This window comes from Lampetra planeri, chromosome 27 (genome assembly GCF_965212315.1).
Source record: "Lampetra planeri chromosome 27, kcLamPlan1.2.h2, whole genome shotgun sequence".
Lineage (NCBI taxonomy): Eukaryota > Metazoa > Chordata > Hyperoartia > Petromyzontiformes > Petromyzontidae > Lampetra > Lampetra planeri.
In genome coordinates, this window is record NC_136133.1 from 5,270,945 (window position 1) to 5,284,989 (window position 14,045).

At 49.9% G+C, this 14,045-nt stretch overlaps 1 protein-coding gene across 1 annotated transcript in view; it reads left to right on the forward strand.

Annotated features, from left to right (window-relative positions):
• LOC144728062 (SH3 and multiple ankyrin repeat domains protein 2-like) overlaps window positions 1–14,045 on the forward strand; it is a 370,189-nt gene that overhangs the window by 287,264 nt on the left and 68,880 nt on the right. Inside the window, exon 16 of the mRNA XM_078607344.1 lies at window positions 13,792–13,864. Coding sequence (XP_078463470.1) covers window positions 13,792–13,864 — 73 coding nt within the window. The remainder of the gene's footprint in view (window positions 1–13,791; window positions 13,865–14,045) is intronic.

A 14,045-nucleotide genomic window follows, 5' to 3' on the forward strand; every position in this document is an offset into this window, starting at 1 on the left:
AGCCTCCGTCATGGCCTTGTCTCACAAGTGCTAGACCAGAGAACGCCAAAAGGCGAACAGCACAAAGGCAATCCAAGTATCAAAGCATCAATGGCTCGGGTTGGGAAGTGAAATCTGGGGAGAGAATGAATCAAGGGCCACGGGAAACCCAAGACGAGCAGTTGAAGGCAGCCAGAACGGGCGCCAACAATTTCCCCAAGCTCTGGAGTTCATATTGTTGTAATGTTTGGACAGCTACGTCACAGAGCGATTATACATCTCTCTGATTTAAAGCTTTCGTGACTGCAGGGATGCATATTCTTGGTTCTTTCGGTAAAGTCACGTAGAAGGGAAATAATAAAATAATATTAATATAAAACAATAAAAATGATCACGACGTTTTGACTGCAACACAAGCAATCGTCATCAGGTGTGAAATCCACAGAAAGAAAATTGTGGATTTCACACATGATGATGATTGCTTGTGTTCCAGTCGAACCGTCGTGAGAAAAAACATTTTATTTTTATATTATTTTATTATTTCCCTTCTACATGACTTTACCGAAAGAACCAAGAATAGACATCTCTCCTCGCTCAAGGTTTTCGGACTTCACTGGTCAGTCGTCTTCTTTCGTATGGCTGCTGATGTAGATGCAGAGCAAGAACTACAATTTCACATTGAGGTGGTCAGGCCCAGAGTATCTGCGTCAGGAGCTAGTGGAGTGTATCCCCGGTGATGTCTCCTTCGTTTTTGCGGATCGGGGCATTGCGTCGTTATACGTTGTACGTTCTGTTCTGGATGACCGTACTGGACAGGATAGTCACTGCTGCATAGTCTGCCTCTGCTCACCACACACGTGGAGTCGCCACGTTCGCCTTCACGGTTGAGACCTGGAGGCCCATCGTGGCGACCGCCGGTGACGACGCTACATTTCGCCATCGCTTCTTCTCCTGCCAATTCTTACCTTATTGTCTTACTTTATATTCACGGAGCGCCTTAGCTCAAACCGCGCTTTACACAACGTTTAAAGAGCATCAACAGAAATCGAGAGGTTTCGACGGCAGGGCACAGCGCAAGGGCCGAAGAATGAGCGACCGTAACAGAGGGCACGTGGGAGTCAGGAAAGGGCTTTAGGGGAGGGACGGGAAGGAGTGGAGGGGCGAGGGGAGCGAAGCGGAAGGGAACGGGCGATGGAGACCGTTTCCCCCCGATGTCTCACTGCCCAGTGGCTTTAAGGTGACCCTCTTGGGTTGCTGCCGACCTACGGATGGCGGCGGCTCCCACGACTGTCCCGATAACCTCCCCTTCCTCCGTCCTGCACGCATGCCCCGCCATGCATCGCAACGATCTCATCCCGATGATATCCACAACACACTATGCATGCCAAATTTTATCACGAAACTCGCTCACCCTATCCTGCCACAGAATTCCTCGCACCTTTGTCGCAGACGTTGCCCACGTGTTGTTCAACCGCCAGTGTCTCGCCCACTTTCCGTTTGCTCTGCGGAGGTACCAGCTCTCGGATCCGCAAAGTAGGGCAGATATCAATCCTGCCTCGAGCTTTCCCTATCTCTTCACGCCAAGGCAGACTTTTGTAACTCTTCCCCAAGTATCTTAACGTGAAGTGGGTCAGAACTTTTTTTGGCATTATAGCCAGGTGGGCTGCTGCTGCTGCTGCTGCTGCTACTTCTGATGGAGTGGGGGCTGCCTTGAGGTGGGCCGACTTCAATGTCAACTTCAATCAAGCAGAAGTCGATTGCAGTTTAGAGGATAGTGGATGGAGAATGCACGAGGTGGTGGCGGGGCTGGGACACGGCATGACGGAGCGAGGGATAGGGGTGGGGATGGGGGGCGGTAGGGTGGGGGGGTGATGGAGGGAGGGAAGTAGGGGAGGGAGGGGGGAAGGGAGGGAGGAAGGGAGGGAGGGAGGAGTGAGGGACGCGTCACGAGGGAGCAGCACACGCGTGTGGCGCGGAAATGAAGCGCTCATCTGCCCCCCCACCCCTCCCTCCATAGCTCCACTAGATAACTGCGGCAGCCACACTCCTCGTTAGGTCCGCAACGATGCATGAGTTTGTCGGCTAAAAATCGATCGCTACGCTTGAGACGCACGTCATCAAATTGTGCGTGTGTGTGCATAAGAATCCGTTATTTAAGACTAATTTATTGTATATACTTTTTGTTGTTGTTGTTGTTGCAAATGTTATCTTCAGGCTAATGGAACTAACAAGACGGAACGAAAGGGGGCAGAACACACAAGGCAGACAAACTCACAAGCGAGATGGAAAAAGCGAATTGATTTTCGCCCCCAAATGTTGACGGTTCATGAATTTACAGGGACCGTTGAATCAGAATCAAAATCTTTATTTAGACTGGAGAAATCCGATGAGGTACGAAGCTCTTTTTCGCAGATGTCCATGTTAAAGTCTGCCAAGCGCGAGTTCGCTTTTCTTACAGAGGTATTGATCGCGCGCGTAGAAATCAAGCTATTGCATAAAAAAAACCCCAACTCGCGCGTTGTGTTTACCCTGCAATTTTGCAACGTTTTTTTGTTGTTGTCAAATTTAAAACAATTGAACAAACGCGGCCCATGGTCGCCGTCGCCGGCCCCGTCTCCAAATAACCTCGTGACCTTTCCTGACGTCACGGACGTCCAATAGTTCGATAATTGTTTTTTTACCCTTTTATCTGGCAACAAAACTGACACCTTTTTTACAAGAAGTCATGTTTGCATTGACCACAATACCTGCAGTCGGAATGCAAACAGAAAAACACACAACTCTGATAATGTATGCACTGTTCCTTGAAATTTGGCGTCATCTGGTCCAACACCATGTGAGACTAGGCTCTTAGCAAAGCTGTCTCGGGTGTGGACCAATCAATTTCAAGGACAGTGCATACATTATCAGAGTTGTGTTTTTTTTGTTTGCATCCGACTGCAGGTATTGCGGTCAATGCAAACATGATTCCTTGTAAAAACGTGTCAGTTTTGTTGGCAGATAAAAGGGTAAAAAAAACAATTATCATATTTTGCTATTGGCAAAGGAGGTTCCAATGGTCCAATAGTTCACGAACCGTTTGGGAGCCTGCTCGGCTTCCACCCCTCGAGATGGAACTACGTTCACCCTCGTCCTTCGAACACCTCGAGTGGCTCTCCGCCCCCCCCCCCCCACTCACTGCTCTCCTCTCGTTGTTCTCTCTACTCTACCTCACACGCTCTCCACTCCGGCAACCAAGGGCTTGCTGATAAAACTTTCCAGTCAGCCTGCCCTCAAGGGAAGGTCACTCCCCCTCTGTTCTCCCAGGAAATCTCTTCCACTGGCCATCCACACTGCTGAGACTTTCGCCGCGGTGGCGAGATGTTAACTACCTCGCCTGCTATGCAGGGGGTCGTGGGTTTGATCCCGACCCTGACTCCTATTGTATATTTGGAGTTTGTGTGTCGCTCTCTCTCCCCGTGGTCGCGTGGATTTTTCTCTGGGTCCTCCGTGTATTTCTCCAAATTTAGAATTAACGTCACACTTTTAGAGTATTTGGCCGCTATAAATGTCCACGTGACGAGCCACTTTGTTGAGCTCTCATTTGTGATGGCCAAGTGGCTTGTGAAAAAGAGCTATAGAGCTCAGTGGGCCTTACCTGGTAAAATAAAAATAGTTTATAGTTTATTAGATTTTTTGTTCAGATTCAGACTCAATGCTGTCTTCCTCTTCTCCTCAATGACAGAGTGCCTCCCTTCTGATTCAATATTCGTGTTTGGGTTCGGCCATGTGGTCGTAGTTTTGTGCAAAAATTCTTCCCCTGAACCCTCCACCACCCGACGAGATTGTCACTTTCACAAAGATATGATTATTATTTCATACGCGGCCAGAATATCGATAAAATTCTGACCGATAAAGCTCCCCTCTCCCGCCGGCGGTAGACTTCAGGCTTTTTCATCATCGGCGTGCCATGACGTTTTCCTTCAGACTGCTTTGAGCTTCACCAGGCCGTGAACTCGGCAGGGCCCCTCACTCCCAATTTCTGACCTTCGCCGCCTGACGACGCTCAAAAGTGCCTCTATGTTGATGCCGAACGCTATCGCGAAAGAGCCCGGAGCCAACCAGCGAGCCTTGTACTCGGTCGGTCACAATTTGATCGATTACAGTGACACGGATTAATACAGTTATTTGTAAAATGTGACCGTTTTGGAGGGCGGTAGAGGATTAATGGAACTACCACGATTCCTGACCCCAAAACAAACATGGGGAGGTCATTGGATTGGCTACGAAGAACGTGCGTTTTGAGACCGAGTAGAAATCTCTCTCTCTCTCGATGAAGTGTCCCCAATAACCTCAACTTTGTAATGCCATTTCCCCCTCGATCTCCCCCTGTGCCCTGTGGCATCCGTCTCTTTTCACCTCCCCTCTGACAATGGCCCAAGAGGAGGCATTACTCTTCCCCTATCTCCTAAATACACCGTGCGTTGCCCTGTTTGTGCAGAATCTTGAGATGCGGTCCAATTTAGATGCTAATGAAATCCGAACCGCCCCGTGTTTATTTGTGCGCGCGGCTCTCGTGACGGTATGTGTGGTAGGCAAGAGCGTGCAGTTGGCCGATTGATGGCAGGGTCAGGTGCTGCTGTCACATCCTCACGAGTGAAAAATGCAAAGTTTCCACCCAATTGAATGCTAGGGTGATGCTCATCTCCTTTGGCAGTCCGGGATGAGCCAGTGCTGTGAATCCCACATTGTGTTGAAGTGTTGGTTAAACAATCCCCCCACCACGCACCTGTAAATGGTGTTCGTCACGTGATGCGACGCGATTTTCTGCGCGATGTGAAATCACTAGCGTTTGACTTGGATTTGGAGCAGTTTGTAGCCGATGCCAGCGCTGTTTCTCTTAGACTTTTTTTTATTTATTCCACTGAAAATCGCACCCTGCGAATGCGACATGGGCAAATGTCTTCTCGCAGTGTTGCCACCATAGCCAGGCAACACCATTGTGGATAGTGTGAAGATGACTCGGAGATTGTGAATGGATTCAAGTCTATTGGGATTCTCCGGTGGGTGGATGCATGAAGTAATCCGATGGGTACAGCGAGGGTAATGTCTGTATGTTGAACTTCTTTCGCACCGTACGTAGCCAACCATGCTAATCGAAGATGTAATGGGTCGATAGTGGCCAGACTGGGCCTATGGCAGGCTTCAAGGAAGCGACGATGACAAAGGAGAGGACAACAATAATGATGATGATGATTTGGAGGAGAGGAGATGACAACGACGACGAGGAGGAGGAGGGAGGAGGCAGCAGAGATAACAGCGACGACGATAATAACGACATGGATTAGAGGTCAGAAAAGGTCACGAGATTAGTGGAGACGAGGCCAATGATGGTGACCGTTGAAGTGACCATAGGCCGCATTTGTTCAATTATTTGATATTTGACGGAAAAAAACGATGCGAAATTTCAAGCTAAAAACATCTCGCGAGTTGGGGTTTTATAATAGTTCCATTTCTACACACACGACGAATACTTATGTAAGAAACGCGAACACGCACTTGGCAGACTTTAATATGGACATCTGTGAAACTTAGGGACATCTGTGAAACTACTGCACATCTGTGAAAAAGAGGTTTAAAGCTCATCGGATTCCTCCAGTATAAATACAAATTTAGATTCTGAATATAGCTATGACGTGACAGCAGCTCAGGTTCCCGTGTGTCTCTCAACCTTGGTCTACTACTCGCGTACACTCAATATTCCACGAGCTACACGTGCTCACTTTCTGTTGGAATCTGTGCCGAAGAGTCTAAAAGTTTACGAGTTCATTTGAGGTCAGCGTGGGGAACAGAATGACTGAGAAGGCCTGCCTGCCAAAGTCGATAAGCGGGGCTCCAGTGCACGTCCAGCATAATTGATCTCTCAATCCGTTTGCGGTTTTGGCAGTTTGAAGTTCTGGCAGTGAACCTTAAGCAATCATTTAGTCCTCCGTTATTTGATCAAACACCTGCGACGTTTATTTACGAACAATTCTCTCCGGTGCGGGATTGTTTGCTGACGCCGAAGTAGGCCGGACGACGATTCCGTACAAACGCGCGACGGTAATGTCGCAGCAGTCGGGCCTCCGTTCCCCCAGCATTAAGGTAGCACGCTGATGGCGAAAATCTTATCAGGAATTATTTCCCTAAAAACGAAAAAATCACACTCGACTTTTTAACGTTAGGCTTCCTCTGAAGCACCCAACCTCAGATCGATTTCCTTGTGGAAATTAGTGCACGATTATCACGGGGTCGCTATATTTAACCACCAAGTTACGTCCAGTATCTATGAATGTGCACGTGCTTAGAAATGTTCTCAAGCCTATCTCGACGGTGCCTCGTGCAACCCTCTCTGTGGTATCTCAGTACCCTGGGGGGACATTGGTTGGAGGTTTGGTGGGGAGGGGGGGGAGACGGAAGGATTTAATGAGTGGGCGACTGTAATTGGCAGTGACACTAAGTGTGCGCAATTGGTTTGGTAACAGACAAAGATCGGCGGGCAGTCAACTTCTGCTCGTGACAGTCGACCAAGGAGGTTGACCGGCACCAGAATGAGGTCCGGTTATCCGTTTAGCCGCCGCAAAATTGACACGAATTAGTAATCCCGTCAATATAACTATCACGGCGATCACAGTTTTTTTGCATCGCAAGTTTTTTTGTTGTTGTTGTTGTTCCAACGAAGCAACGCGATAAATATCGACGCGAAGTTGCCGATGGAAATAGAGCGTGGCGCTCATTCGTCGTTTCTCTAAACGAGGCTTGTTGTGCTGCCCATAAAAGCAGCGGCTTTTATGACAACTCTCTCTTGCGTTTCTCCTCTCTGAAGATTAGGCCACTGCCGAAAACGTCGCCTGTTGTACATCTGTTGTGCAGTACAACCACGCAGAGATGAGGAATACTATAAGGGCTGTTGCCATTTATTAAAACACTCTCACACTCGGCATCCTACACTCACACCAGCGTAGGTGCACTCTCTCTCCATCCTTCACCCGGACACTTAATAACTAATTGGACCCAACCCTTGGATATCCTTTTGGCTCTCTCACTCGTCTGCCCGGAGGGGGGGATCAGCCAACACCGCTCCGCGACGAGGAGAGAGACCCTAGTCCAGCCGGTCCCCAACGACGACCCCGCCCCCGTCACGGGGTCCCCCTTAAGAACCATTTGGGCGGCTCCTCCCCCTCAGCTCGGCCCCGCCCACGTTTCAGGAAGTGCTTTCTAAAAGCCCCTTACTAACCCGTGACGTCACGTCATCCTTGGCCCCACATGACTCTCAACACGCTCGCACCTCCTTCCGCTCGCCCACTCATTGGTTACTGACAATGCTCCTCTACACACATCTGTATTCCTCTCTCGGCGCGGTGTTATTTTGACGATTGGCTTCGGTTTTTGTTATTTTTGTTGTTGCCCATGCACCACTGCCAATGCAGTATCGCCAAAAAAATTACAATATATACATTCCTCACACCCCAGGCCTCCCGGGAACAAAGTCACGGTTTTTCACTTAAGTAGTGTAAATACGGCCCTTGTTTTCGTATGGACTACACTATCCTTTGGAGTTAGCCTTAAAGGGTAGCTCCTTGAGTGACACCTTTGAACCATTTTGGGGGGGGGAAATATTCAGCTGTGGTTCATTGATCGTAGTGTGGAGTTTGTGGGGGGCTCGTTGGGGCTCAGTGTAGGGGTCACGTAGAGGGTGACAAACCACGCCCATAGAAATGAGAGTGGGAGGAGCTGCTGTATACCAGGCGAGGTCATTAACCATCTGAACCCAGATACCACCCCACTTTTCGGGGCCACCTGAGGTGGCATCGTTTTAGCAGTTCCAATTTTTGCGTGGTCAACAACCGTGACTTGTGCGTCAAACCGTTTGAAATTATTGGGGCTCTCAAATAATGATCTCTTATTTGCCGTGTAAGTACATCAGTGGGGACCCAGATTAGCAAAGCGGGCTACGTACGGTGGTGCGAGAGAAGTTCCAACGTACACGCGTACGTACAAGTGCTCGCCAACTCGAGTGGTACAGATTTCTTCGACCTTGGGCCACGGACTACTAGGACCAAGTGGCAGCCCAGTCGCTCGGGGCCAAGTTCGCAACGGACCTGCCGCTTGACGCTATTTAGATGCACCCCCCCCCCCACCTCTTTTATAAGGTGACTCAATTTAACAGTGCCCCCCCCCCCCCAATTCCACGCGCATAAACGCGGTGCCCGCGAACGCGAAGACACCCGAGGAAAAATTACAGGACACGCGACAAATGTAAATAAAATAGGGCGACGTGTAAAAATAGTCCATGGACGGCTACTGGGCCGGCGGCGGTGGAGTAACACCAGCGCCACGCACGCGGCCGGCGTGTAAATGATAACCATAATGGGGGAGACGCTCCGCTCCGCACCGCTCCGCTCAGTGCCGCTCCCCTTTGTCGTGTTTCTGCGGTTCCCGCGGTGACGCGTCGCCATTCTCGGGCCGCTTATCCCGGTTGATAAACGATCCAATATCGAGGCAGTTCGCCGGTTCGGGTCGTGTGTGTTTTTGTTTTGCTTGTGTGCTCGCGCGCGCGTTAGCAAGCTCAGGAGCGCGTTAACCTTTACCGCCCACGTTTTCACGCTTGGTCCCTGAAGGTCCCAGCGTCGTTAATTTATGAACAAAAAAACTTCTTTTTTTAAACAACTATAAACTATTTTTTTATTTTACCAGGTAAGGCCCCGCTGAGCTACGTGACTCTTTTTCAGAAGCCAGCCGGCTATCGCAAATTATAGCTCAACGGGAGTGGCTCATCTTCACGTGGAACATTTGTAGCGGCCAAATACTCGAAACGCGTGATGTTGATTCTAAACGTGGAGGGAAAATCCGGAGGACCCGGAGAAAAATCCACGCGACCACCAGGAGAGAGAGAGAGAGACACACAAACTCCAAATATACAATAGGGGTCAGGGTCGGGATCGGGATCGAACCCACGACCTCCTGTATACCAGGCGAGGTAGTTAACATCTCGCCAACGCGGTTCCGTCCCTCCGCCTTTGCCGTTTACTTAATTTTATTTCAACCGCCACCGTTATTAGTGGGACGGCAGGGGGGAAGGGGGGGTGCGGACGAATATGACGGCGAGCGTTGATTGAACGGTGGTGGCGAGGGGCGGGCGGGCGGGCAGTCGGGGTGAACCGTTGTACACAGTAATTAATGCAGCTTGTTATTTGTGCTGTCAATCACGTGGCAGTGGTGGATTTCCATCAAGAGCTGTGGGCAAGACGGCACGCTAAGAAGCATTGCCTGCACATTGTGCCTTCCCCTCCCCCCTCCGCCTCCAGTAGAAATGTGATGTTGCGTCTCACCAAGCCGGACCTCTTCTCTTCGTCACGCCACGACGAACGGGGCCGCCGTTCTATATAGCGCGCAAACGCCTTTCCGAGAGTATCGGTCGTGAGCGGAGTAACCTTTGCCCATTATTGATGAAGCAAGCAGCAAGGGCCGGGGCGGCCGCAGCCGCAGCCTTGGCATGGGAGATGCCATAACATCTCGGGACGTGGGAACTCATTGACGAGGTGTCTCGTTTCGCTCCGAAATGCGCGAGCAACCCATCGTTTCCCAGGAGGCATTTGAGTCAGGGGGGGTTGGGGTGGCCGGCTGATGGGAAAACGGGGTCTCAAACGGTTAACGAAAGAAAAGAAAATCTATAAAACGTTGCTCTCAACCGGTGAGATTGATAGCGAGTCTAATGGAATTGGTTTAATTTTGTTTTTGTGGCATTCGTTGGAGAATGTTTTACATTCTCGGCTTAGCTCTGCCAGTTATTGATGTTACATTTACGTAGAAGCGGTTTGGTTGAAGCAAACGAGTGGCCAGTGGTGACCTGCGGGTTTAATATAAGAATGAAAGATTAATGTGAGGTTTAATGTAAGATTAACCTTATTTTCAATGGTCATGGAATTCTTTAATTCCAATCAACCGAGTGGTTATTGTTTTTTGTGCACCACTGTGATGAATTCTCAACGCGTGATTGCAATCACCTTCACACCGCGCACGCCAACGGCTCGGAGCGCTGCTGGAGATCGTTGAGTTCCCGGCGAGCTACTGGCAGGACTCGATGCGAACGTGATCCCCTTAAACTCTCAGTGGAACCGCGAGAACTCCGATTAGAAGTGACAGATTATCATCCGAGACGAGTCGCATTTCAGCAAATGCGAACAATTTACCGTGTTGCGTTTCACCTCGATTATTAGGTTTTAGCTCCTAATCCTACCTTACTTTAATTATATGCAGTGCCCTAACTAAGGCCTTAACTAAGGCGCTGGACAGAGAATTAGCAATTGCCCAGTGAACCGGTATGATGAAATAAAGATGAGTTTATGAGAAGAATGGGAGTGCACGATGAACATGACAGTGCGTGAATTCAACGAAGATGAAAGTGACAGCGAGTGAATGATGATGATGAGTGAGTGTGATGGAGAGGGGTGATGATGATGACGCTGCTGTTGTTAATGATGGGGGAAGGGAGTTTGGGGCGAGAGAGGGAACGTACGACGTGTAAATCGTCAGGCCCGTCTGGGAACAAGTGGAAGTGAAACGCGTGGCGGCGGCCCACTTTTTATTCCCTTGACTTGAAGAGACACCGCGTGGCCATGCGGCATCATCGCACGTCTCACGGAGGCGTCTTCCCTTCCCACGCGTTCAAGGGGAGCGTCTCGTCGTATGCTCTCTTTTTTTACGATCAGAGGAAACAAGAAGATGCTCGGTGTATACACCATTGATACCTCATTTGCCAGTAACAAAAATATAATAGTTTTTTTTACCCTTTTATCTGGCAACAAAACTGACACCTTTTTTACGAGGAGTGCGCCTTTTGGCGTCATCTGGTCCAACCCATGTGAGACTAGGCTCTAAGGAAAGCTGTCTCGGGTGTGGACCAATCAACTTCAAGGACAGTGCATACATTATCAGTGTTATGTTTTTTGTTTGCATTATGACTGCAGGTATTGTGGTCTATGCAAGACTCCTCGTAAAAAAGGTAGCAGTTTTATTGCCAGATAAAAGGGTAAAAAAAACAATTATCATGCTCGGTGTAGTCGGCACTTTGCTGCGTTCATCATTTCGTTTTTTTTAATGCTTTGCTTTATGTAACCCCCCCCCCCCTTTTTAAATGAAAGATTTCACAATAGATTTCACGCTCTGCTCTCCTTACCCCTTCCCTCTCTCTCTCTACCCCCTCTCTCTCTCTACACCCTCTCTCCCTACTCCATGTCTATGGACCCCTATGTTTTCTAAGTAATATTTATTATAAATATGTTTTATGACAAGTGCTGCATCTGCACCCAGCCCTTCTCGAAGTCCTACGGCCTCCGACGGGTAGCTCAGCGAGGGGCGATGCGCGGGGGTCTTGTCGGATGTGGTGAGATGTTTACTACCTCGCATGGTGTACAGGAGGTCGCGGGTTCGATCCCGACCATGACGCCTGCTGCTGTATATTTGGTGTTTGCGCGTCTCTCTCACCGTGGTCGCGTGGATTTTTCTCCGTGTCCTCCGTAGTTTTTTTTCCCCCTCCTAATTTAGAAACATGCGTTGAGAGTGTTTGGCTGCTATACATTTCCACGTGATAAGCCACTTCGTTGAGCTATCATTTGTGGCCAGGTCGCTTCTGAAAAAAAGAGCTACATAGCTCAGTGGGCCTTACCTGGTAAAATAAAACATTGTTTAGTTTAATCGGCAAATATCAACAAATCATACGAGTGATTTGACACAAAATAATCATTATTACCGTCGTCGTCGTCGTCGTGGTGGAGAATATAAGCAACGACGTAAATAAGTAGACAGTAACACCTCCTTTACCTTATCCGTCTCTCTCCGCCAAGATATAAAAGTTTATTTTTACAGACCGCATCAGCCGCACGGCAATCACCTGGGAGCGCGTAACTTCAGGTGCGTTGGTTCTCGTCACGAGCAAAACTCTGGACTGGTTAAGACACTCATTGCTTCAATTAATATTCGTGAACTGCCCAATGTTTATTGGCACGCGCCCTCTTTGGTAGATATGGGTCCGAGTTGGGACGCAATAGCCATATAGTACGTGACACAAAACAATCATGAGCGTTATTGTGGAGAATATAAGTCACAAATTAAACGTGTAGACAATTACCGGTGCAGGCTTTGATTTTCTTTAACCAATGCTGCTGCGAGAATTCACTCCTAGAAGGCTGTGTGGCCAATTGGATGTGTAAAAATATTTGCTTTTGTTTATGTAAAGCAGGGGTGGGGAACCTTTTTTCTGCCAAGGGCCATTTGGATATTTATAACATAATTCGTGGGCCATACAAAATTATCAACATAAAAATTAGACTGTTATATTTGGTCAAACGTTTAATTAACTCACCCCTAATGCGATGGCTGGAACTGCTTCTCTTTGGCGAGGCGTGTGATGTTGGCTGCTATTGATGATGCTGCTGCTACTCGCAACTGCTTTTCCAGGTTTGCTCCTAGATTTATTGAATTTCGAGTCCTGCCTGCAGTTGCCTTGGCAGGGCCACACCAAATGATATCGCGGGCCTCGTACGGCCCGCGGGCCGGACGTTCCCCACCCCTGATGTAAAGAGACAGCTATGTTGAGTATCGACTTACCTGGGAAACATGAAACGTTAGCCCAACTTTGGCTCAACAGTTCCAAGCACGTGCAGACGTTGGACTAACGCTGGGCCAACAGTTCCAGCCACGGCCCAACGTTGGCCCATATTTGGGCCAAAAGTTCCAACCACGTAAAGACGTTGGGCCAAGGCTGGACCAACGGTTCCAACCGTGGGCCAGCGTTGGGCCAACAGTTCCAACAGCAACGTCAACTTTGGCCCGACGTTGTTTTACTGGGTGGCGGGCTCGCTTCACCGTGCTTTGTAACATTGCGCGCGTGTGTGTACTCTGATGGTGTGGCCAATAACCACTCGTGCCAATTTATTTATCCAAGATAGCCTCGCTGAGTCTCAGGACTCTTTTTCCAGGAGAGAGAGGGGGGGGGGCCTGCATTGCGATGTTCGAGCCGCAATATTCATGATGCACTCGTCTTGTAGGAGGAAACCAGAATACCCGGAGAAAACGCGCCGTTACGAGACAGACGGACGGGGGAGGGGGGGGGTAAATGTTCAAAGCTCTGCACCGATGGATTCAAGTGTCCATTGCTGGCCTTCAATCTTCCTGACCACCTCGCCGGCCCCTTACATCGCCTGGCATTTCCAGGGAGTCTCCCGCACAAGTACCTAACCCAGCAAAACATGCCCGACGTTTGCCCCACTGACTACCTATTACATACAGGATTGGAGTATAATGCCTCCTCGTCTTCAAGAGTCTCCGGTCAATCTGCTCCGTCCCTACCTCGCCGATTAGCGCGCAAGCGAGCGAGCCAGCTTCGACAGACCCGAGCCGACTCCGACCACGATCCCGCGGCTCGCGCTGAACCCGCCGCTCGTGCGAACCTCGCGCGCGATGCACGGCTCGACGCAATCTCGTGGGGTTCGGTCTCCGGCCCAAACGCGCTGGAACCACGGCTGCCTGCTCACGCTCGGGATCCATCCCCGAGCCTGAGCCCGTTCTGCGACAAACTCAAAAGCGGCGTCGTTGCTTCAGAGAGCCTACTTCGGACGCGCGATCGGCGCGCACTCGTGGATGGACCGTTACTCATATGGGGCGCGCAATAACAAATATCCTTACTTGCTTGCTCAACTTTGCTTGGCTCCTGTGATGGAAGGAGGAGGAGGGAGGAGGCCACGGCGCCTTAGGCTGCCGTTGCTTGACGATGCTGATGTCCTCTTGTTTCAGACACGCGGGAAGAGAGGGGAAGGCGACTCTTCAGGCACTACACGGTTGGTTCCTACGAAAGCGTCGACCCCAGGTGAGATGCCTCCTCCTACCTGTGCCACTCTGGCGGTGACGCAGCGCCGGTCAGAGCTACTGTGGGTGGGTGGGGGGGGGGGGCCACACCGTTGGCAATGTGGCTCGGCGGGTCTCGCCTGGCAGTAAAAACAACGAGGAAAGTGGCCAAGTTACGTCGTTTTTACCATCGCGATATTTTA